The sequence below is a fragment of the Colius striatus genome, chromosome 4 (assembly GCF_028858725.1).
Source record: "Colius striatus isolate bColStr4 chromosome 4, bColStr4.1.hap1, whole genome shotgun sequence".
Lineage (NCBI taxonomy): Eukaryota > Metazoa > Chordata > Aves > Coliiformes > Coliidae > Colius > Colius striatus.
The window spans coordinates 74735513-74759530 of NC_084762.1; the positions used below are offsets into that span (position 1 = coordinate 74735513).

The 24018-nt window shown below is 40.6% G+C and overlaps 1 protein-coding gene across 1 annotated transcript in view; it reads right to left on the minus strand.

Annotated features, from left to right (window-relative positions):
- STK3 (serine/threonine kinase 3) overlaps positions 1 to 24018 on the minus strand; it is a 136574-nt gene that overhangs the window by 100156 nt on the left and 12400 nt on the right. Inside the window, exons 5-6 of the mRNA XM_061995028.1 lie at positions 2421 to 2585; positions 1818 to 1985 (exon numbers count right to left, since the gene is read on the minus strand). Coding sequence (XP_061851012.1) covers positions 1818 to 1985; positions 2421 to 2585 — 333 coding nt within the window. The remainder of the gene's footprint in view (positions 1 to 1817; positions 1986 to 2420; positions 2586 to 24018) is intronic.

The following is a 24018-nucleotide window of genomic DNA, read 5'->3' on the forward strand; positions in this document are numbered from 1 at the left end:
GCATTCCCAAGTAACAAAATTGTGCCTTACATAAATACCACAGAACTCCAGCTACATCTAGAAAAAGCAATGAAAATTCGCCCAAGCTTTCATGCTTGCCTGTATCAATTCTGTGTCATAACTAAAACAAAGTAGGAAAGCATCTACATATGTCCAAAAGTCCTGTGAAGCTATATCATATGACACTGGGAAAACTATTGCAACTTAAATCTGTGTATTTCTTGTTAACCACTGTAACAACTCACTAATAAAAATTAAGAAAAACTGTAGGTATCAAATATACAAAAGAGTACTAACTGCATACAAGCCCTTAAAAACCATAATGTAAGTTATTAACAAGAACACATGTTCTATGTAATACAGAATTGGTGTGTTAAATTACTTTGGCCTTTGATAGCATTTATTTGATTAGAAGAATTAAACAGATTCACAAGCTTTTAAACTCACTGACCTTTGATTTACAAGCAGCTATTGTCATGCATATAAAACTGCTGTCTGATAGTAGTCCTCACCTTTCAACTGCTAGTGCAACTACATATAATGATGTTAAAATAAATTCAGATGTAATTAAGACATTTTCATTGAAAGTACAAGCAAAAACCCCAGAATGATCAAATGTATTTCATTTGTAATCAATAGCTCTTCAAAATACTGTTAAATGTTACTTCATCTTAAATTAAATTTCCACCAAAAACAACCTTCAGAGATACTTCTTTTTTTTCTCAGCTTTCATCTGAGTATTTTTGGTTTGAACAGTAATTTTCAAATAGTTAATTACACAGGAAAAAAATACGGTGCAAGAAAATTACTACGCTTTGCTTCCAAAACTACGCTATGTTTCTAATGGCAAAACATCCACTAGCTTTAACTGAACTGAAAATTGACACAAAACTTCACAAAACATCTCTACTCCAAAAAGTTCACACAAACAAAAATCAAGAACCCCAGAGCACTAAATACACTTGAACTCATGTATGAGCAGTATCTTTACTTCACTTGCAACAGTGGTGGCTTCCTTATATTAACAGCCTGATATCTAAGGCACTAGGCAAAAGAAAACTGAATAATCTAGTATGTATGCCATTTTTGCAGCAAATCATGAAGATGAAACAGATCTGCTTTTAGCAATGTAAAGTGCATTATTAATACCAAGTGGGCTTTAGATATAAACAACTGAAGAATGGAGTACTTTTTCATGCTCAGTGCTATCAATGTAGTTACTCTATAGCTCATTTCAAAACAAAATAAAGCATGACTAACAATGGCAATAGTTATTCCTAGATAAATATTGTTCCCTATAAACTTCTCCAAGCAATTCCTTTATAACTCTTAATTCTCATAAAACCACTAATTCTATTTACATTTCATTTTGCAAAAAGTAAACTAATTCTATTACAGATTTCAAGAGTCACTTATAAATAAAAACAGTCAGCGGTTACTAATATTATGGTGCTCACACAGGACAATCCTGAATCCTTCTTTAGGTCCTCTTTACTTCAGAACACCCTCTCTAAGAAGCATGGCCTCTTGGTTATGGAACTCTCCATAACACAAGTACAGTATGGAACAGACTCTTTTTGTTGCCTTCAAGTCAACGCAGCACTTACTGCTTTAGCTCTCTCTCAAGTGCAGATTAAAGCACTCTGAAACCTTACAGAGATGTGTTAAAATACAGACAAATTACAGTAAAGAAGACGGAAAACAAGTAAAATTCCTTGGTCTTAAAATCTTTGTCCATAAATGCAGCTTTATGATTCCAATAATCAGGTTCGTTTTTTTAATACAACAAACAAGAAAACATCACTAGACATACTTACCCTCATTGGATGAATATCAGCATAGGGAGGCTTTCCTTCAGCCATTTCTATTGAAGTGATACCAAGGGACCAGATGTCTGCCACACAGTTATAGCCAATCTCTTGTATTACTTCAGGAGCCATCCAAAACGGAGTTCCTATAACAGTATTACGTTTTGCCATTGTATCCTGAAATTATATTATTTATGCCATTAAACCAGAGATGCTTATTTTCAAATTCTTTTGATATTAATTCCATATTTAAAAGTTAAATTAGCCACTCAAAGGTCAAATGGTACAAAAGCTCAAAAGGTCAAAAATACAAAGTGACTTCCAATCAAGACCAAATAGATTCAGTCCATCAGCCTACAGCAGCCAAACAGGTGACAATGATCATAAACCTCAAACAAAAGTTTAAAGTGGGACACGAAGTACAATAGGTTCTAAACAGCTAAGAACTAAATAGCCTTGCAAATACATTAAATACTCCTCATGTTAAGGAATGTTAATTCTATCACTACCACCAGTCACTTCTCAGACACAAAATTCACCACAGGAGAAAGACAAAAATAAAAGAACATGGTTAGGAGCACTAAGGCATTTTTAAATGATCTTTCTACTTACTGTTAACTGGCCAGCCACACCAAAATCAGCTAATTTCGCATGTCCTTCAGTGTTAAGAAGGATATTTCCAGCCTTAATATCTCTATGTATTTTTCTCATAAAGTGCAAGTATTCAAGTCCTTTAAGAGTAGATTTCAGAATAGTTGCAATTTCGTCTTCAGTTAACTGAAAGAAAACATAAAACCATTTTCAGATAGACACATAGAGTATATATACTTGAACTACTTAGAATAGGATCATTTCATAACAACTCCTTTAAATAATACAGAAAATGTACTTTAGGCATTTTAACTCAGGAATTTGCCCAATAGCATTTATGATGCTAAACTCTGATCTACTACCTTCATCCATATAGCTAGATTCTTACAGTAGATCTAGAGTCTAATTAGAGTGAGTGAGCTACAAATCCAGAGAAAGGGCTGACGCAGATCAGATGGCAGACTATGCACCATTCTCTTGCTTGTCAATCCACAGTTACTACAGTTTCTACAATATACAACTAATACTCATACATATATTAGTATGACCATACATGTTAGTTGTCAAGTTATGCACTTTGTCAAAACAAATGTAATAGTGATCAGCACTGGACTAGATGATATATATCAGCATACTTCCCTGAGACAGCCCTTTCTCTACTGTGGAAGGCTAAAGCTATTCTTCAAACATCCATGTCCCAAAGTTCTTTAGACAGTTTGCCCAACAAATTAGTACAGTCCTACATTTGGAAACACATGAAAGGAATGTCATGGGGTTTTTATTTCTCAACTTTCTGTTCATGAAATGCCTACTAAGTCTACAACTAGCAGTATCAAGCTTTGTCCGCTAGCTATTCCTAATTGCACCACTATTAGTTTCTCATTGTTGGTAATCTGCAAATTAGAGAAAATGACTTTGAAGCTTCTTTGTAAAAAACAAACAAAAAAAAACCAAACGCAAAACAAAAAGCAAGGGATAAAGGTGTACTAAAAATAGCCAAACATCTATCACAACACTTGCGGAAAATGTATTTGTCAGGGATAGTTTGATTCTTACTATCTATAGCGAGACAAAATAGCATGAAGATAGATATAAATGCCCAAACAACACTTTGCTAGTTAACAGAATTTTAATGAAGTCTTTTAAGTAATCTATTCTTTTTAAGGCTAGTGCCTTAATTTTATATGGAATGTACATAATTTGTCTCCCTGCCTCTGCTCCATAGTGACACAAAACTGTAGAACTAGACACATACAGATGTGCCCTAATAAACTTCCCAAAACCCTACTCAGCCCTGAAAAAGGACAACTAAAATATTAGGGTACTCTTATGCTGGAAGGTGCCAATAACTATTATTGCTTGTTACTTTAACTGTAGACAATTACAGAAATTATTGATGATAGATGTCAACCAGATGCTATGGGATTTTTCTTAGACCATTCTTTTTTTCTTGTTGATTAGAGAATGAACACCCACTGAACTTTTGGTTTCTTTTCAGATTGCCTGCATCACTCAAGAATTGCTAGATGACATCCTCATTGGAAAACACAATCAGAATAAATATATGGCCCTTCAATTTCAGACACAAATACTGGGGTTAAGTATCTACCAACATTTAGTTTGCTGTCTATGCAAAAGTTTCCTAGTTTTTAGTATTAAGTGTAGATAATTCACGTGAGTTATGCCATCACATTACTACCCACTATAAAGTTTTACAATTGAACTAAGGGAAATCTTAACATAGCTGGCCCTGAATATATTTTGTAAGACAAGTCACATTTTAGCAAGCACAACTACTACTATGTGAAGATAAAGCAACATGTCAATCCACAACTTACAAAATAGTTGCAGCCTGTTATTTTCTGGTCTCTAAAAAACATATTCCTTTACATTAAATTCACCAGTGCATAACAGCATTTTTTACAGCCATGTTGAATTTTTAACGGGTTTCTTCAGTAACAGCCTTCAGTTACTTCTGACAATTTATGCAGAAGAGTTGAAGCTCTTTAGAACCTTATGTTTCCTTAAGTCAACAAAATATTTTGCAATTTTGCAGCCACATTTGCTGCTTATTTTTGAGTTAGAATGAACAGAAAAGTACTCTCAAATTAGTCAAGTAACTGAATTCAAACTGAGAAACAAAATTGAAAATATGTAGAGTAAGGAAAAAAAATGCAAAAAGGACATTTATTGAACTCTGTAAAAGCACCACACACAAAACACTAAGCACTCCTTTTATTCTTCAGCAGACCAGATAAATCTCAGCTTTAAAGCTAAAAAAAAAATTACTAGACACGTACTATAAATAAAGGGATGGTGTAGACAGGTAGTCCAAAACACTTTATTTACTATCTTAATATGTTGCAGAATTCATATAATACCACAAATGATACAATAAGCTGCAAGCATCAACTGATAACAAGCTGACAGATGTTTCATTACCAAAGAAAATACAAGACAGTAAAAAAAAGGGATATATTTACATCTATCTGCTTCATAAACTGCATAGACTATGAAGTAAGTCATCAGCTAGCACAGTTGTTCAGTCTCTTAAGTCAACATAAAATAAACAAATAAACACCTGAAAAAGCATTACCAGAAAAACAGTAAGAATTAATCTTTTGCAGGTATTTAGACTCCCCGAGAATACTTAATTTCATCAACATTTATTCTAGAATAAAAGCAAAACCAAACACATAATCCATTTCATGTGATGCAATTTCCAAGGAAATACAAAGAAACTACTCATACAACTGAAATACCATTCAGTTACAAGTACATTGATGTTTTAACACAAGAACTAAGCAAGTGAACTCAACATGTTCTTAGAAATGCAAGAAACTACAAAACTGAAAATGAATAATTTGGCTGCAATGCTGGGTTGCATTTTTCCCTTCTTTCTTTACTTTTCCAATCCTACACAGAAATTAATTTAATAACAACTCCTTCCAGTTTCATTTTTGAAAGTGTTAGTACATATCCATATCTCCCTACAAAAAAAATCATCATCAAGAATTGTCCAGAAGAAACAAAATGCCGACTCAAAAATCACTCTAAGCCAACTGACTCAAAAGAAAGAAAAGATTACTCAGCAAGATTATACGCACTTCAGTTGCTCATAACAAGTTTTAACTATTTAACAAACAGAACCACTTCCCTATTCCAGCTTCTATCCAGTCTCATAAAAACTAGGCGTGGAGCCCAAGGGCACAGTTACACGAAGATTTATTTAAACAGCAGTTGCAAGCTCCAGTCCCTCCTTTCACTGCCACCTACAGCAGTAATTCCCAGTGTGTGTCAGCCCTTCCACTGAACCACTGTAACTGACCCTAGTTAAAAATAAACCTCTCTGCCAAATTATTTTTCCAACAAGTCAGTTCCCTGATCCAATTCACAGCAGAGTCAACAAGGATGTAGCACAGTAGGAGCTGCTCAAACTGCCATTGCTTCCCAAATAAGTACATGTGTTCTATACCCAAGGAGTCCCAGTGACTTTTATAAACCTTTCCCTGTGTAGCAGAGTATAAAATTGACTGTGGCATTAGCTCTATGCTCCACAGCGGGCAGTTATCATTCCTGCTGTGCATCATGCACTCCTTGCTTGTCGTTTATCTCCAAGATCTTTCAGTGTTTCTATTTAGTAGCAGACCACTCAAAGGCTCTATTTGTGCTACTTCATGCTGACTTCTATGCTGCTTCAAAGGACTGTATGCAAGGAAAATTGAAAACCCCATTATGCATAGCTCAAGTAAGACAACATTTTTGGCATTGAGCCAAGGGAGTCTACCTGATCTGAAGTTAAGCAAGAAGAGATTGAAAGATAAACTGCAGTATGGTCAGAACGATTTCATAGAATCACAGACGGTAGGGGTTGGAAGGGACCTCCAGAGATCATCCAGTCCAACCTCCTGCTAAAGCATATTAATTTTAATCAGATCACAGAGGAATGCGTCCAGGAGGATTTGAAAGCCTTCAGAGGAGAGGGCTCCCTCAACTAAACAGGAAAGAAGTTTCTCCTCATGTTCAAGTAGAACTTCTGTGTTCCAGCTTCTACCCATTATCCCTTGTCCTGTCACTGAGCACTAAAGAAAAAGATTGGTCCCATCCTCTTGACACCTGCTCTTTAGGTATTTGTAAGCATTGAATAAGGTCCCCTCAGTCTTCTTGAGGCTAAACAGTCCCAGATCCTGCAGCCTTTTCTCATAAGAGAGATGCTGCAGTCTCCTGATTATCTTGGTGTCCCTGCACTGGACTGTCTTCAGAACTTCCCTGTCCCTCCTGAGCTGAGGAGCCCAGAACTGGACACAGCACTCCAGATGAGGCCTCACCAGGAAAGAGTAGAGGGGAAGAATTTCCCTTCACCTCCTAGCCACATTCTTCTTAATGTACCTCAGGATGTCATTGGCTTTCTTGGCCACGAAAGAACATTTCTGTCTGATATTTCATTTACTGTCCATCAGAACTCCCAAGTTCCTCTCCGTGGAGCTGTTCTGGTACACAGGACTGTTCTTTCCTAGATGCAGGACGCTGCACTTACCCTTGTTGAACCTCATGACGTTCTTCCTAGAATCATAAAATCATTATGTCTGGAAAAGACCTTTAACATCATTGAGTCCAACCACTAACCTCACACTGCCAAGCCCATCACTACACTAAATCACATCCCTCAGCACCTCATCTATGCATCTTATAAATATCTCTAGGCATGGTGACTCCACCATCTCCCTGGGCAGCCCATTCCAATGCTTAATAACCCTCTTGGTGCAAAAATTTTTCCTAATGTCCTTTTCCTGATTTTTTTACTCATAGAGATATACCAATCTTGGGCTCAGAGGAAGTGGCACTTGAATATTAACCAGCTTTCTTGGGCATCCCTACCTTCTAGAGTCCTTGCCCATGAGAGTCCTCCAAGCAGGTCTTTGAAGAGGCCAAAGCTAGCTTTCCCAAAGTCCAGAGCTGCAATCCTGCTTGCCACTCTGCATCTTCCCTGCAGGATCTTGAACTCCACCATGACACTCATGGTCACTACAGCCAAGGCTGCCTCCAACCTTCACATGCCCGACCAGATCTTTTTTTCTTCACAAAAATCACAGAATGGTAGGGGTTGGAAGGGATCTCCAGAGACCATTCAGTCCAATCACCCCGCTAAAGCAGGTCTACCTAGATCAGGTCATGCAGGAAAGCATTCAGATAGATTTGAAAACCTCCAGAGAAGACTCCACACTCCTCACTCTTACAGTAAAATAGCTATTCTTTATGACTAAGTGGAACTTTTTGTGTTCCAGCTTTTGCCTGATACCCTTCATCTCATCACTTGAGACTACAGAAATAAGTGCCACACCATGCTTTTTGACACTTTTAAGTACTTTTAAGTGTTAAAAATTTGTTAGTACAAGTTCCAACTAGCATGCTCCTCCTTGTTGGCTCCTTAACAATCGGTGTCAGGAAGTTCTCATAAACACACTGCAGAAAGTTCCTTGACTGCCCATGCTTGGTTGTGTGGCTTTGTCAGCAAATATGAAGGTGGATGAAGTTCCCCAGAAGAACCAGGGCCTGCGATCCTGTGGCTGTTTTCAGCTGTCCATAGAAGGTCTCATCAACTTCCTCTTGCTGATCACGTGGCCTGTGGTAAACTCCCACAACATTCTCACCCCTACTAGCCTTCCCCTTAATCTTCACCTATAAACTTTCAACCCACTGTTTGTCCCCTCCTAGGCTAGGCTCTCCACATTCCAGTTGCTCTCTCACATAAAGAGCAACTCCAACACCTCGCCTCACTAGCTTGTGTTTTCTAAATAGTACATCTAAATAGCCATCCACAACACCACTCCAGTCATGCAAACTGTCCCACCATGTCTCTGTAATTGTAATTGACTGCGACCCTGCATCCTCACCCACGATGCCTCTAGTTCTTCCTGTTTATTTCCCAGGCCACATGCATTGGTGTACAGGTAACATAGGGACTTACTCAAGGTATACCTGGGCCGAGACAATTCTCATTACGTGAGTTAATAATTTTGTGGTCAAGTACACTAAAACTGTGATTTTCTGAAGACTCAAACTACAGGCAATTTAAGCTCTGGCTGTTAACAAATACTGAATGATGAGTGGTTTATGGCATGCTGAGTGTAACACTTTCTGTCAGAGCTTTCCCAGTTCGGAAACAACACAATGTCCTCAATCTTCAAAGACTTCCACACAGTCAATCCTGAACATGCAGCAAAAAATTATTGAGACAAATCTATAGCTAGATATGTATACAATTCACTGCCTACTTTCATCAATAAGCTCATCACAAAACAAGTATTATGAGAGGCTGTGCTTAGAAGACTGTGCAGACAAGGTCTCTCTTCAACATTTTGTGTTCCTAAGGAGGTAAATCCTTACATTTAGTTTTTTAAAAAATACTAGTTAAACCACATGGAGAGCATTGGATCAGCTCTAGGTGGAGAAGTGTTTTTGCAGCTGCATGGCAAAATCCAGCTCTTAGGACAGAGTAACAGAACACCCATACCAAAAGATTGACAAAGTATCTAAGGACTGAGAATACAAGAAATAGAAGAGAGGCCTGGGGATCATCAGTAAAGGAAAGATCTAGCATTGTTACATGTTACAAAAGTAAAAAGTATCTAACACCAAAATGCACACAATACTCAGAAAAGCCCATAGAAGTCAATGTTGCCTATAAGAAGGCCCCAAAGCGCATAATTTGTGTTTATCAGGAACAGCAGTAACAGGAAAGCACAGGTCTGCTGGTTTTGGCTGAGGCAGAATTAATTTTCTTCATAGTAGCTAGTATAGGGCTATGTTTTGGATTTGTGCTGGAAACAAGGGTTGATACACACATGGATGTCTTCATTAATGCTGAGCAGCGCTTACACAGTGTCAAGACCTTTTCTGCTTTTTCCACCACTCCACTAGTGAGTGGGCTGGGGATACACAAAGAGCTGGGAGGGAACACAGATGGGACACCTGACCCCAATTGACCCAAGGGATGCCCCACACCACAGCACATCATGCTCAGTATATAAAGGGAAAGGAAAGAAAGTGAGGATGTTCAGAGTGATAGTGTTTGTCTTCCCAAGTGACTGTTAGACTGACAGAGCCAGCTGTCCTGGAGATGGCTGAAGACCTGCCTGCCCATGGGCAGCAGTGAATTAATTCCTGATTTTGATTTGCTTGTGTGCGCAGCTTTTGCTTTACCTATTAAAATGTCTATCTCGACCTGTGAGTTTTCTCACTTTTACTCTACCAATTCTTTTCCTTATACCAAACTACACAGAGCAAGCCACTGTTGCGAATTGCTTGGTTGGGCTTAAGGCATGGCAGTCCTTTTGGCTCCCAACATGAGGCACAAAGGGTTCAAGATCACAACAGAGTTGAATGAAATGTACTAGACCAAATTTTTAACCGTTACTGCTGTTTAGCTATTAGTTGGCAGGCTCTTAGGCTCACTAGAGGGCTTGCTTGCCTTACTGGAAATTAAGATTCTTGTGCTATTAGTGGCTGCTTTTTTGCTTTCACTGCCTACTGTACTGCTATCTGCTTATCACCTTACTCTGGTGTGCCCGGGAACACTTTGATAAGGGTAATGGCTATGCACCTGGACTGGCAGATGGCCAGGACATCACTGACGTTTCTGTGACGCTGTGCTGGACGGGTTGGAACATCAGGGTGAACTTGAGTCAAAAGGACTGTGACCTGTGTATGAGCTGATGTAGGAGCACATCACCCTGAAGAATCTGTGGCCATAGATAAGCCTATGCCAGAGTAAGTACATCTCAAAGCATCGGTCCATGGTTATATGTGTACAGCAACAGGTATACTTCTGAAAGGATTGACGTAAATGGTATGGAATAAGGGGTGCAAAATGTGCTGGTTTTTCTTGGAGGTAGAGTTAAGTTTTCTTCATCATAGCTGGTACGGGGCTCTGTTTTGGATTTGTGCCAAAAACACTGTTGATAATACAGACACGTTATTATTGTTTGAGTCACACTTACATACAATCAAGGGCTTATCCACTCTTCATACCACTCCATTGGTGAGTGGGCTGCAAGTGCACAAGAAGCTGGGGGAGGACACAACAAGGACAGGTAACTCCAGCTGACCCAAGGGATATCCCACAGCAGATGACATCATGCTCAGCATAGAAAGCTGAGGAAAGAGGGGGTAATGGAGGGGGACTTTTGGGACTGGTAACATTTGTCTTCCCAAGTAACCATTACACTGATGGAACCCAGCTCTCCAGGAGAGGACTGAACAGCTGCCTGGTGGTAGGAAGTAGTGAATGAATTCCTAATTTTGCTTTGCTTGTATGGCTTTCCTTTACCTATTGATTTACCTTTATCTCCCTCCACTCTTCTGACTCTATTCTTCATTCCACCAGGGCACAACTTGAGCCCATTTCCTTATGTCTTATCATTTATTACTGGACAGAAGAGATCGACCCCCACCCTTACTACAACTCCCTTTCAGGGAGCTGTAGAGAATTACGAGATCTCCCCTGAGCCTCCTCTTCTCTAGGCTAAACATGCTCTGTTCCCTCAGTCACTCCTCCTAAGACTTGTTCTCCAGACCCTGCACCAGCTTTCTTGCCCATCTCTGGAACAATGTCACTCTTGTAGTGAGGGGCCCAGAAAAATCTTAACATCTTATAATATTTAGAAGGACACAATGAACCTCTAATGCTTAAGCCATACAAAATTACCTTTTCGGGAAATAATGTGCTACATATTGAACACTACGATGCAATCACAACAAAAAAAGACTGTGATGGGTTTATATGGAGCCACTTCTGCTTGGTAACAGCAGGAAGGGGCTGCAGTGCTGTCCCTGTATATATTTCCTGAAATTTCCCTTGCATCTGAGATGGACTCACCTCCACCCTAGCTGGGCCAATCTGGTGCTCAGCAGTCATTATTTAAGAATGGAAATTTGTAGTGTGTAGGAGGAAGTGGAAGAGTAGGGTAAGATGGAGGTGACTCCGTGAGCCTCAGAGAAAGAGGAAAGGAGAAGGAGACCCCCCATGCAGCCTGTGGCAAGAATGCAGGCTGTGGCCCTGCAACCTACAGAGGGCAATGACAGGACCAAAGGTTGCCAGCAGCTCCGAAAGGACCTTGTGTCAGAGGGGGCAAGGTTTGGATACTCTGTGCCAGTGGAGGCAAGTGTTTTGGACTCCAGCCCAGAGGAAGCAGAGAGGAGCTGCAGCCCTTGGGAAGAATGCATGTCAGAGGGGCCTGTGCAGAGCTGCCCAGTGTGTGGTGGAGCAGGAAGGACTAGTGAGGAGCCCATCTGCCCTAGGAAGAGACAACTGGCAGAAGCCATCAGGAAAGGACTGACTGAAACCTCCATTCCCTGCCCCCCCTGCACCACTCAGGGGAAGAGGTAAAGACAGTGGGATCAGGGCTCCGAGCCCAGGAAGAGGTGGGGAGAAAAGGATCTTAAAGGGGCTGGTCATACTTCTCATCACCACTCTACGCTGTATAATTTTTGGTTGGGTAATTCTGTTTGTTATGTTTTAGTTTGTGGCAGATTAAGATTCATCTTCTTCCCCAAGTTGAGTAGTCTTGTCTGTTTTGCCCCAGATCATAAGTGGCAACTGAGTCTTCCCTGTCCTTAGGGTGTTGCAAAGGCCCTTGGTACTTATGGCTGATCTTGGTTCCTAGATGGGCCTAAACCACAACAAAGATTTTCAAAAACTATTTCAAAATTGTTCATTTTTTAAAATTTTTGTGCAATTTAAACCTTTTGCAGCATATACACCACCTATGCATACCACAGAAAACACACAAATACGAAATTCTCCAAAAACTATACTTCTAGAACCACAAACATTATTTAACTGTGGCAGAATGGCAGCTGAGCTATACATACACCATTTCTTCCCTTATTAGGAGCACAAAGCATTGTACAAAAAGTTCTCATTATGTTGTTTCTGTAGACCAAAATTATCTTGTGCAGATGTTTTTACACAACATTAAAGGCACTTAAGTATTTTGTATGCTGCAAGAAAGGCAAATGGTATCCTGGGCTGTGTTATGCAAAGTGCTGCCAGCAGTGCTGCAAGGGAGGTGATCCTTCCGGCACTGCTGAAGTCACACTTGGGGTGCTGGGTGTTCTTTTAGGATCCTTAGTACAGGAGAGATATGCGCATACCAGAGAGAGTCCAACAAAGGTCTGTAAGGATGATTAAGGGACTGGAGCATCTCTCCTATGACAAAAGGCTGAGAGAGTTAAGACTGTTCAGCATAGAGAAGAGAAAGCTCAAGGGGGATCTTCTCAATTCATACAAATACCTGAATGTAAAGCACAATGAGGACAGAGCCAGGCACTTTTCAATGGTGCCCAGTGACAGAACCAGAGGTAATGAGCACACACTGAAACACAGGACACCAGAAACACACTGCTAATGCCATTTGGAGGAATAGATGAGGTAGATACACTGTTTGAGTCTACCAATTGTTGGAAGCAATAAGGGTCCAAAGTATATTAAAAAAACTAAAATTCTTCCAATTATTCATTTATTCACAAAAATCTTACGAAATCACAAATGAACTCTTTAAATCCATATCAAAATACTTCCTAATTATGTCTCCTCCTTTTTTTACACTAAATCATAGGCTCTTCTCATAGGGATGGTTAAAGCACCCTATGTACGTAGTATAGAGTCCCCATGTCCCTACAGGTGACTTTCAGTTTACAAAGGAAAGAGCTAAGTACAAAATCAGTCCATAATGTTAATATCTTGTCAGGGCACACAACGCACCACTACTCCCTAGTTGTAACAGTAGTTTGATGTTAACATAGAAGTAATGCCATTGATAACCATCACACAGAACAATTAAGAGAAACAAAATAATAGTAAGACCAGTTTTCTCTGGCTATCCAGCACCCTGAGCTGGAAGAGCCGAATGGAGCCCCCATTATCCAAGGGAAAATGGTGTGTGACCTGCTACACCACTTAAGACACACACAAATCTACAGGGACAGATGAGATCCACCCAAGGGTACTGAGGGAGCTGGTGAAAATGCTCACCAAATCACTTTCCATCATTTGTCACCAGTCCCAGCTAACTGGGGAGATCCCCATTGACTGGAAGGTAGCAAATATGACACACATTTACAAGAAAGTCCTATCAGTCTGATCTTGGTGCTAGGGAAACTTATGGAGCAGATCATCTGGAATGCCATCACACGGCACATATAGGACAATAAGGTGATCAGGTCCAGTTAACATGGGTTTATGAAAGGCAGGTCCTACTTGCCTAATCTGATCTCCTTCTATGACAAGGTGACCCACCTAGTGGATACAGGAAAGGCTAGGGATGTGGTCTTCCTGGACTTCAGTAAATTTGATACCTTTCCCACAGCATCCTCCTGAAGAAATTGGCTGCTTGTGGCTTAGACAGGCATATTCTTTGCTGTAAAAAACTGGTTGGATGGATGGGCCTAAAGAGTGGTGGTTGTTGGTAGCTGGTCACCAGTGGTGTTTCCCAGGGCTCAGTGTTGAGGCCTGTTCTGTTTAGTGTCTTCATCAATGATCTAGATGAGGGGAATAAAGTGCATCCTGACTAAGTCTGCAGATGACACCAAGTTGAACAGAAGTGTTTATCTACTTGAGGGTAGAAAGGCTTTTCCGAGGGATCTGAACAGGCTGGAGCAATGTGCCAAGGCCAATTGTAGGAGGTCCAACAAGGCCAAGTGCCAGGTGCTGCACCTGAGCCACAACTACTCCAGGTAATGCTACAGGCTTGAGGCACTGGCTGGAAAGCTGCCCAGCAGAGAAGAATCTGGGGGTGTTGATCAACAGCCAGCTGAACCTGAGCCAGCAGTGTCCCCAGGTGGCCAAGAAGCAGTCAGGATGCCACTGGCCTTTCAGAAATAGTGTGGCCATCAGAATTAGGGAAATTATTTTTGCCCTGTACTCAGTACTGGTGAGGCCACACCTCAAATACTGTGTCCTGTTCTGGGCCACTCACTAACATAAAATCGTTGAGGTGCTGGAGCATGTCCAGAGACAGGCAACAAAGCTGGTGAAGGGTCTGGAGCACAAGTCTTATGAGAAGCAGCTGAGAGAGCTGAGAATATTTAGCCCAGAAGAGAATGAAGGAAGATCTTACCACTCTCTACAACTACCTGAAAGAAGGCAACTTTTTCACCATAAAGGTTATCAAACATTGGAACAGAAAAGCCAGGGAAGCAGCTGAGTCACCATCCCTGGAGGTGACATGTGGTGGACAGGTGGTAGACATGTCAGTACTAGGTTAGTGGTTGGATCCATATCTTAAAGGTCTTTTCCTACCTAAATGATTCTACATAGCATTTTAATACTAGGGATATGTTACAGTCAGCATTGCTATCCTAATCTGATCAAACACTATAGGTATTATGATTCCTGTTAGAACAGTTGATTTTATTCTGAGCTTTCAAACATATTACATCACTTTTCCATCAACATAGCATGAACTTTCATATAATTTCACAGACATTATCTCTTTACTTTGTTTTTAATTTCCAGACTTTGAACATCCTCATTTAAAGTCCTATGGAACATTTATCTGCCTGGTATCTTTGGCTAGTTCTAATTCTGCATGCTGTATGGGTTGGTTCTGCCCTCTCAATATGAGTCAGCCATGAAGCAGTCTCAAATCCTTCATCATCAAAACCATTAAAATGAATATGAATGATAAAGGAGAACAACTCTACAGCGTACATAAAAATATTGGCCATTAAGCCAATTGTTTAAATGGAAATTTGAAGCAGAGCAGATAGGAGCAAATTCTAGCTCCAAAACTGCTAGGAGACCAACTAATCCACATAGTTATAGCTAACTGCCTACATACGCCACGCACAATGGAGACTTAAGGGTGCATTTATACAGTTTACCACATACAGTTAATCCATGCAGCTGTTGGGACAACTCATCTACAGGTTTCCTGCTCAGTCATTCTCCTTCCTGAGGGCCTCTCTGAAGGGGTCTGGGTCAGCTGAATTGCTTTAGCTGCCTAAGTCCATTCCCAGCTGCTCTTTTTACACTAAGTAATACATGCACATTAAGCCTGATGCTTCCAGGAAGTATCAGATTACTGCATCTAAACAGACAGAAAGAAGAAAGCTGCAGGGAGAAAAAGTTGTTTGAGAACCAGAATCTAGCCTTGACTTTAGCTAGTGCTGCAATCCTGTTTCTGCTACAAGTATCAGCTTGCAATTCACAATCAGAGCAATTACATTTCAGACTTCTTGGGTTGTTTTTTTAAGCTGATCTGCATGCTCTGTGTGAAGATAGTGCTCTTCAAACAAAATCACAGTCTATGTCTTGAGTTAGGCACCAAATCATGACATCTAAATTACTTACAACGACATGGTTTGGTCTAAGACTTTCAGTAATTGTCTCAAACTAATGGAGATAATTCATTCCTCCTTCTTTATTATATATTCTTCCTTCTATAACTAGTATTATGGTAATAGATGGAATAAGAACTCACTACCATAGGAAAACTACCAGTTTTACTCAAGTCTAACAACTTAGACATAAGATCACATGAAGGAAGTGAGGCGGCAAGTGACATTCTTTTCATTGAGTCCAAAGTCATGCTGCATGTAAAATTATGTGGAAAAATATGCCATAATAAACATAACAATGATCATTGACTGCAGTGTTGGTATTTTTTTCAGATTTCTGTTCTTGAATACATAATTCCACTAACAAACTTTTATAATGTTTCTCAAATATAATATGCAATAGACCTCATCTTCTCCTTAAGTTTGCATTTTCATACTGGATAAATTCAAGTCAGTGCCAACAAATCAGTTGTCTTCTGTAGTTTGAAAATTACTGTAGCCTAGCAGGAATATATGATTATCCAACATGTATCTAGTGGCTCATATGGAAAACTATTTCAGGAAATTTTAGGCATCTCCCATGGTCACATGCTCAACGTTAGCTAGCACAAATAAGTACACATAAGAAGATCAATAACTGATTAGAGTATGGAAGTCACTCTTAGCCCTTATTCTTCACTACCAAGTTCCAGAGTGCAGCAAGACAGCTATGAAGTACTAAACTGGCTAACCAGATGTTGAACATAACCTTGGAAGTAATGCAGAACAGTACAGAGCCCCTTCAGCATTGTACTAAGTACAGTTAACACAGGAAAACAGATTTAAACTATGATTCAGTAGCACAACATGCATTTGTCATGTCTGCACATAGTTGTGAATAGCACCTATGTAGTTAGTCAAAGTCCTTTTCTGACAAAGCAGCATGAGTTAGGTCAAGGACCTCAATGGAAGTCTTAACCATAAGTCAGTTAATACAGCCACATGCCTTTCAATCAGGAAGGATTTGAGTCATCACTCTTTCAAAATCAACTTTTCCACTATAGATAATATATTTGCAAATAGATCGCTTGGCTCATAGACTACTTGACATCATCCCCAATGGCCCTGACAGTATCACCAAGGGAGAACCTCGAATAATCTTTATTAAGTAAACAAAGGCCAGCATGGTAGTCTTCTTGACAAAGGGAAAGCCTCAAGCAGAAGTATCCACAGACTACCACTTCTCAGCAGGCCTGCTAACAGCAGCAAAGCATTGTTTTTAAGAACCAGGATACTGAGAGCAATTATGACTACTAGAGAGAAACAGGATGTACCTGACAAAGGAATTCAAAATAATCTTTGCCCATAGGCTTACTAACCTCGTGAGAAAAGCTTTAAACTAGGTTCACCAGGGAACAGAAACTAAAGCCTTCAGGTAAGCAGAGGAACAGAAAAAGAAGAAATGTATGTCAGACAGGGTTCCAGAAGAGGTTTTTTCACTCTGAAAGTAGGGCAGACAGAGGTACATCTCAAACCCTGTATACAGAAGTATACAGCCTGTGATGCAAGTGGGAAAAATTGCTGGCTTGTGCAGTTGCAATGTCACTGGAACTAGACACAATGGGATAGCTCACACAACAAGCATGCTTTGAGATGGATGCAGGCTCCTCACAACCAAACAGGAAGGATGGGTAGGCTTGCCCTCTACACAAACATGCAGCTTTGCTATGGAACACAAACTTGTTAACAGTTTATGGGTCAAAATCAGAAGGGTTGCCCAAAAAGGGTATGTCCTCATGGCATATGTTGCAAGCCACCCTATCAAAAAGGTGAAGTAGATGAAGTCATCCTCAGCACTGGAAGAAGCCTCTCATCACAAGCAGTGGGGAGGGCTTATGTCAGCCATTTCAATACCTTTTGGAAGGGCATCATGGCAGGATACAAAATATCCAGGAGTGAGCAGTAAGAACTTTTACTGTAGGTGTTTTACAGGCCTACTAGAAGAGGCGTTCCACTGGACCAGCTACTCATGAGCTGAGTTATGAACTCACAAGGAAAGGCAGAAGCAGTCTTGGCAAATAACTATGAGATCAAGGTAAAGTTATGGAGGGAAGTGACAAAAGCAAGTAGCAGAATCAGATTTAGAGACAGCAAACCTCTGCTTGTTAAAGGAACTAGTAAGTGGGATCCCAGAGCATGCTGCCCTAAAGGACAACGGAACCCTGAAGAGCTGGTTGAGCACCAAGGGCAACTTCCTCAAAGCAGGAAAACAGTCCTTCCTAACATGGAAGATAACAAGCAAAAACAGCAGTAGGTCACCTTCAATGAACTAGGAACTAGTGTGCTAAACTGCAAAAATTGAAACGTATAAAGAGCAGAAATAGATTACCTAAGATAAAGAAGCATTGCTTGAGTGTTAAGGAGCACAATTAGAAAGGCCAAGGCTAGGGTGGGTTTGAAACTGGACTTCAATACAGAGGATAACAAGAAAAGCTTTTATTGGTTTATGTGCAGAAAAAAATTAAAAACCTACAAAGAAAATGTTGGTCTGCTACTAAATTGATTGGTCAATCTATTGTCAAACATTAGTTTCCTAAGCATCTTCTTTGTATCAGTCTTTAGTAACGTTTCTCTGGCTTTTAGTTTTCTCTGCCTAGTAGAAAAGTGGAATGAATTACGACCCACCAACTTGGACAAATACCAGTCCATGGCAACAGATGAGACAAACATATCCCAAGGTGCTGGCTAGTGTCAATTCTAGACTACTTACCAGGTTTAAAAAGTTACAGCAATCAGGGGATGTCCCTTATGACCCCCTCTTCATAAAGGGCAAGAAGAATTATCTGAGTGTCTTGGTTTAGGCCCATCTAGGAACAAAGGGCCACAATCAGCCATAAATAACAAGGGTCTTTGGAACACTCTAAGGACAGAGAGGGCTCAAATGTCACTTATGGTCCCAGGCGAAACAGACAGGATTACTCAATTTGAGGAAGAAAATATAAATTAATTGAATCCACCAACAACCAAAAACATAAACCCCTAAAACATAACAAACAGAAAACAACACAGAGTGGTACAATGATGATGAGCACAACCAGCTGTTTAAGACCACCTTCCTCTACTATTCCTCTCTTCCTGGCTCAGAGCCCTGATCCCAGTGTTTTTATCTCCTCCCTGCCAAACAGCTTGGGGGAAGCAGCAAATGAGGGTTTCAGCCACTCTTTTCCTGATGGTTTCTGCTGTTTGTCTCTCCTGAGGGCAGGTGGGCTCCTCACTGGTCCTCCCTGCTCCAGCACAGGATCTCTCACAGGCCGGGCAGCCCTGCACAGGCTGCAGCTCCTTTCTGCCTCCTCTGTGGGTCTCTGTGGCCCACAGGCTTTCCAGTACGGCCTGTGCCATGGCCGCCTCCTCACATAGTCTCATGCCTGTCTAGGCACACTCACCCGGAGCTGCTGGTGTCTCTCAGTCCTGCCATTGCCCTCCATGGGTTGCAGGGGCACAACCTGTGTTCTCACCACAAGCTGCAGGGGGATCTCCCGTCCGGTGCTCCTCCTTGCTTTCTCCTTCTCTGACTGTGGGGTCTGCACAGTCACCTCCATCTTGTACCACTACTCCATCTCCTCTTCGAGTTCAGTTTTCCCTTCTTAAATAGTGGTGGCAGACGTGCCAGATTTGACCAGTCAGGCTGGAGATGGGTCCACCTCAGAGGCAGAGAATGTTTGGAGAACTGCTTATGGGGACCAACACTGCAGCTCCCTCATTGTTACCAAGCAAAAAGCAGTTCCACACAAACGCATGACAAAGAGGTCAGCCAGGCTAGCTAGTTTATTCTCAGTCTCTGGGACATTACAGGGCAAATCCTCAGAGAAACTGATTCTAGACACAGAAATGGTAAAAAGCTGATTGGAAACAGCCATCACAAGTTGAGCTGAAGAAAACCGTGCCAAATTAACCTAGCCACTTTCCTTTGAGGATGAAGAGAGCTGAGGATGTCATTTAGTTTGACTTTATAGAGACTGATGTAACAGTAACATCTTTTTTAGATAAATCTGGAGAATCACAGAGAGGATGTGAAAGAACAACTGGCTGGATCTCCAGGCTCAATGGCAGTTCAAAATGTAGCCAACAACCAGCTCCAAGTGATATTTCTCAGAGACAAATACTCTCAGTCTTCATTAACCACCTGGACAGTGAGCTAGAACACATCCTTATCATGTCTGTGGATAACATGAAATGAAGGAAACCTTCAACAACCTAAAAGTCAGGGCTGCCATGCAAAGGGAACTTCACAAGCTGGGGAAATCAGGTTAACAACTAACTTGAAAATTCAACAGAGGCACAGTCCCACCTAGGGCAGAAGAACCCCATGCTATGAATAATATGGGCTGAGGATCTTGACTGGCTTCAGAGTTGGGCAGAGAGGAACCTCATGAGGTTCAACAAGGACAAGTACAGAGCCCTGCATCTAGGAAGGAACAATCCCATGCACCAGTACAGGTTGGGGATTGACCTGCTGGAGAGCAGCTCTGCAGAGAAAGACCTGGGAGTCCTGGTTGATAATAAACTGAACATGAGCCAGCAATGTGCCCTCATGGCCAAGAAAGCCAATGGCATCCTGGGATGCATCAAGAAGAGTGTAGCCAGCAGATCAATGGAGGTTCTGCTCCCTCTCTACTCTGCCTTGTTGAGGTCTCATCTGGAGTCCCGTGTCCAGTTCTGGGCTCCTCAGCTCAAGAGGGACAGAGAACTTCTGGAGAGTCCAGTGCAGGGCCATCAAGATGATCAGGGGACTCGAACATCTTTCTTACAAGGAAAGGCTGTGGTAACTGGGGGTGTTTAGCCTAGAAAAGAGGAGACTGAGGGGGGATCTTATTAATATTTACAAATACCTAAATGGTGGGTGTCAGGAGGTTGGGGCATTCCTTTTTTTGATGGTATCTGGCAACAGGACAAGGGGTAATGCAATGAAGCTGGGGCACAAAAAGTTCCATTTAAACATAAGAAAAAACTATTTCACTGTTCAGGTGAGGGAGCCCTGGCACAGGCTGCCCAGGGGGGTTGTGGAGGCTCCTTCCTTGGAGGTCTTCAAGACCCACCTGGACATGTTCCTATGCGACCTGATCTAGGTGAACCTGCTTCTGCAGGGGGGGTGGATTAGATGATCTCTAAAGGTCCCTTCCAACCCCTACTATCCTATGAAAAGTAGGGGCTAGAGAACATAAAGTACTAAGTTGACAATGTTTGCCACGTCTGAAGAAGAGTGCATATTTCCATTCAATTTTAAACCACGTAAAGGAGGAATAAGGAAAAAAAAAAACAAACAGTCCTCAGAGGCAGACACTTCTCAGAGTGGCAGAGAAAAAGCAGAAAGGGTAACAGTCACAAGTTGTCAGAAAGTCAGAGACTGTCCTATCTCCTTCTTTTCCTATTTTCAAAACTCAGACAAATAAGGTCCCGACAAACCTGACTGAATATCAAAGTTCACTTTCTGTGGAACAGGAGATTCAGGTAAATTTTCAGAGGTCCCTTCCAAATTAAAATTATCATTTATTTCAAATCAGTGGCACACTATTCACTTTCTTCCTCAACACCACTAAAATAAATACTCAACTTCAACAGAGTAACCTTTATTTTACCTGCAGTTTTCCTACATTTCCTCCACTTCCTCACCACAATAATATACAGCAATAAATCCACCCCAACATTAAACACAGATTCTTTTATTGTAAAATAAAATATATATGGAAAAAGAATATGTTGCTCTGACCTTCATGAAACTTGGCTTAATTCCATAAATCGAGACAAATTTTACTGACTGGATTAGAACTTTATATGCAGAGAGGTTGACTCAAACTGGAAAGACATTAACAATTCAGCTGATCTTTCTGGCTTCCCAAAGCAAACAACGATGGGGTTCTTTGATGGGAAAGAGCATCGTGTTGAGGCAACAGGGCTAAACTTCACCCTTTAGCACAAGATAAATAAGGTTTTGTGAGTGTTTTGTGATGCAAGGTGTATACAGGATACTAAGAGAGGGCTCACTTGATTAAACATTCATTAAAACATCTAATTCTGATTGGAAGTATAAATTTAAATTCTGTATGTATATGGTCATTTTATTGTTTCTGCAACTTAAATCTGGCATTACAGAAAATTATATACAAGAGGAGGAGAAAAAAGCTGCTGCTTACATTAATTGTAACAATCTTTTCTTTGAATAATATTCGGCAGCTCAAATGAGTAACTGACTTCAAGCCCTGAATACAACTTCTGCCTTTCTCCTAAAGTCTCCCCAGATTTGCTTCCGAAACTTGAGGAAGGGTGAAGAGGGAAAGAAGAGCTGGTTAATAGGCAACTAGACAGTTTGTACAGGTCAGAAAGAACAGTGAAGTCTTCACCCCTTTCTCAATGTATTGTGGCCTCTCTCAGCTTTCAGTAGTGATGTAAATGCAGAAAAAGATCAGTAGTAAACATAAACACTGGGAAACCCAGCAAATCTAGCCATTAGAACCAAAATAGCATTTTAACTTTCTTCCAAGAAGCATACTTAAAAAACAGTGATGCTAAGCATATGATGCTAAGGATTTTAACACTACATAGCTAGCAACAGTTTTAAGACTGCCCACAAAATGTTCTCCAGCATTTTATGCAGCTACCTTGGATAATAACGGTGGGAAACTACTAGAATCATGCAGGAAGCTAATTCTCCTTAGAACTGATTTGTAGGTGCTCACAGAAACACCTGGTTAGTTAATAACAGTATCTAATTTAATGGAAAGATGAAGGTCAGATAAAGTTTCAGAAAAGATAATTCTGCCTTCAAAGTAACTCTTCATTTTGCAAATGAATATCAGGCCTCAGATTATATAATATTTTCATAGCATATACTTTAATGCCTCACTGAGTGATCATGAGCCACTGAGCCCTGGAGAAAGATGGAAGAGAGGACACTTAGTGTTTCACGTTGTACATGTCCCAGACAATGCTGCATGGCCAATCTTAGTTCTGAAACTTTCAAACTTCTGAATGCTTTTTAGGCAGCCTTATTTGCATATAATACATACATAGTTATTTCAGAAACAGATAATTACAGTGTAGCTCTAACTTGCTCTTCTTTTATGACAGTTAACCAACGCATAACATGCCTCTCATTTCTGGCACAAAAATGTTTCCTCCCCTCCCAGGATTAACTGGTGGGAGAAAAACAGCTTTACTGTCCAAGCAGATGGATACAGTTTTACTGCAAAGTTGCAAGAAAGGTGTAACATTTTGAGGTTTAGACACCACAACCCATTTTTGAAGGAACTGACAATGCTACTCTAAAGAAATAGGGCAAAATGTCTTCCAAAAACTGAGATACTACCACCCTGCAATTATGTAATAGTCAATCATTCAGAGCCATAATAAGAATGCTATTAGAGAAGCGTGGATTATTCTCGGTGTCACAGTGCAGAAGCCTGCATCAACGACCCTGGTTTGCAAGGCTAGCCATGGAATAACACGACCAGGGCATTTGGCATTAACTTTTTTCCTTCTCTTCCTCAGTCTAGTTGTATAGAGAAGTACTTGAGTTTTGGCCTAGAGATCAACCTCTGAACAGTAACACAGTTGACAAGCCCACTGATTCAATTCACTCCCACAAGGCTTACTGACAGAACATGGGCAGCAATAGATCAAGGACAGACTTGTCCATTGCCATAACTTATGGCCACCACAAACTGCTTAAAACGGCAAAGTAACATTATTATAAGCAAAGTGCATTTAGTCCAGAGAAGTAACAAAGGTTTGTCCTGGACCTCCATAGTAATATACAGAGAAAGCAAGAGCAGGACATTCAAAACACAACATCTATAAATTCAGGTACACTACTCATTTGAATTATTGGAACTTAAACACATGAAAAACGTAATTAGATACGAAAACAAGGCAGAAGACAATCAGTAAGAATACATGAGGCAATGTACATGTAACCAGTAAATAAATTGGTATGTAAAGGAAGATATAGTTGTGATTCAAGATACAGGACCTCTGGACTCAACAGGACACTAACTGTACAGTAGTACATTGTTACACTTGTCACACTGTCTCAATTCAGGAGGTTGTACATCCTAAACCCACTTCACAGTCACTATGTGATATGCTACAGCCAACTGAATTTGGTCCTCAGAGAGATAGGATTAGAATGACTCAGTTAATCATGATCAGTGGATGAGCAAGAGCACCCTAAATTATCAGTACAGAAGTAGAATTTCTGGTTTGTCAATACTCCCCAATATGTTAATAGCTGAGAGCAGGACTT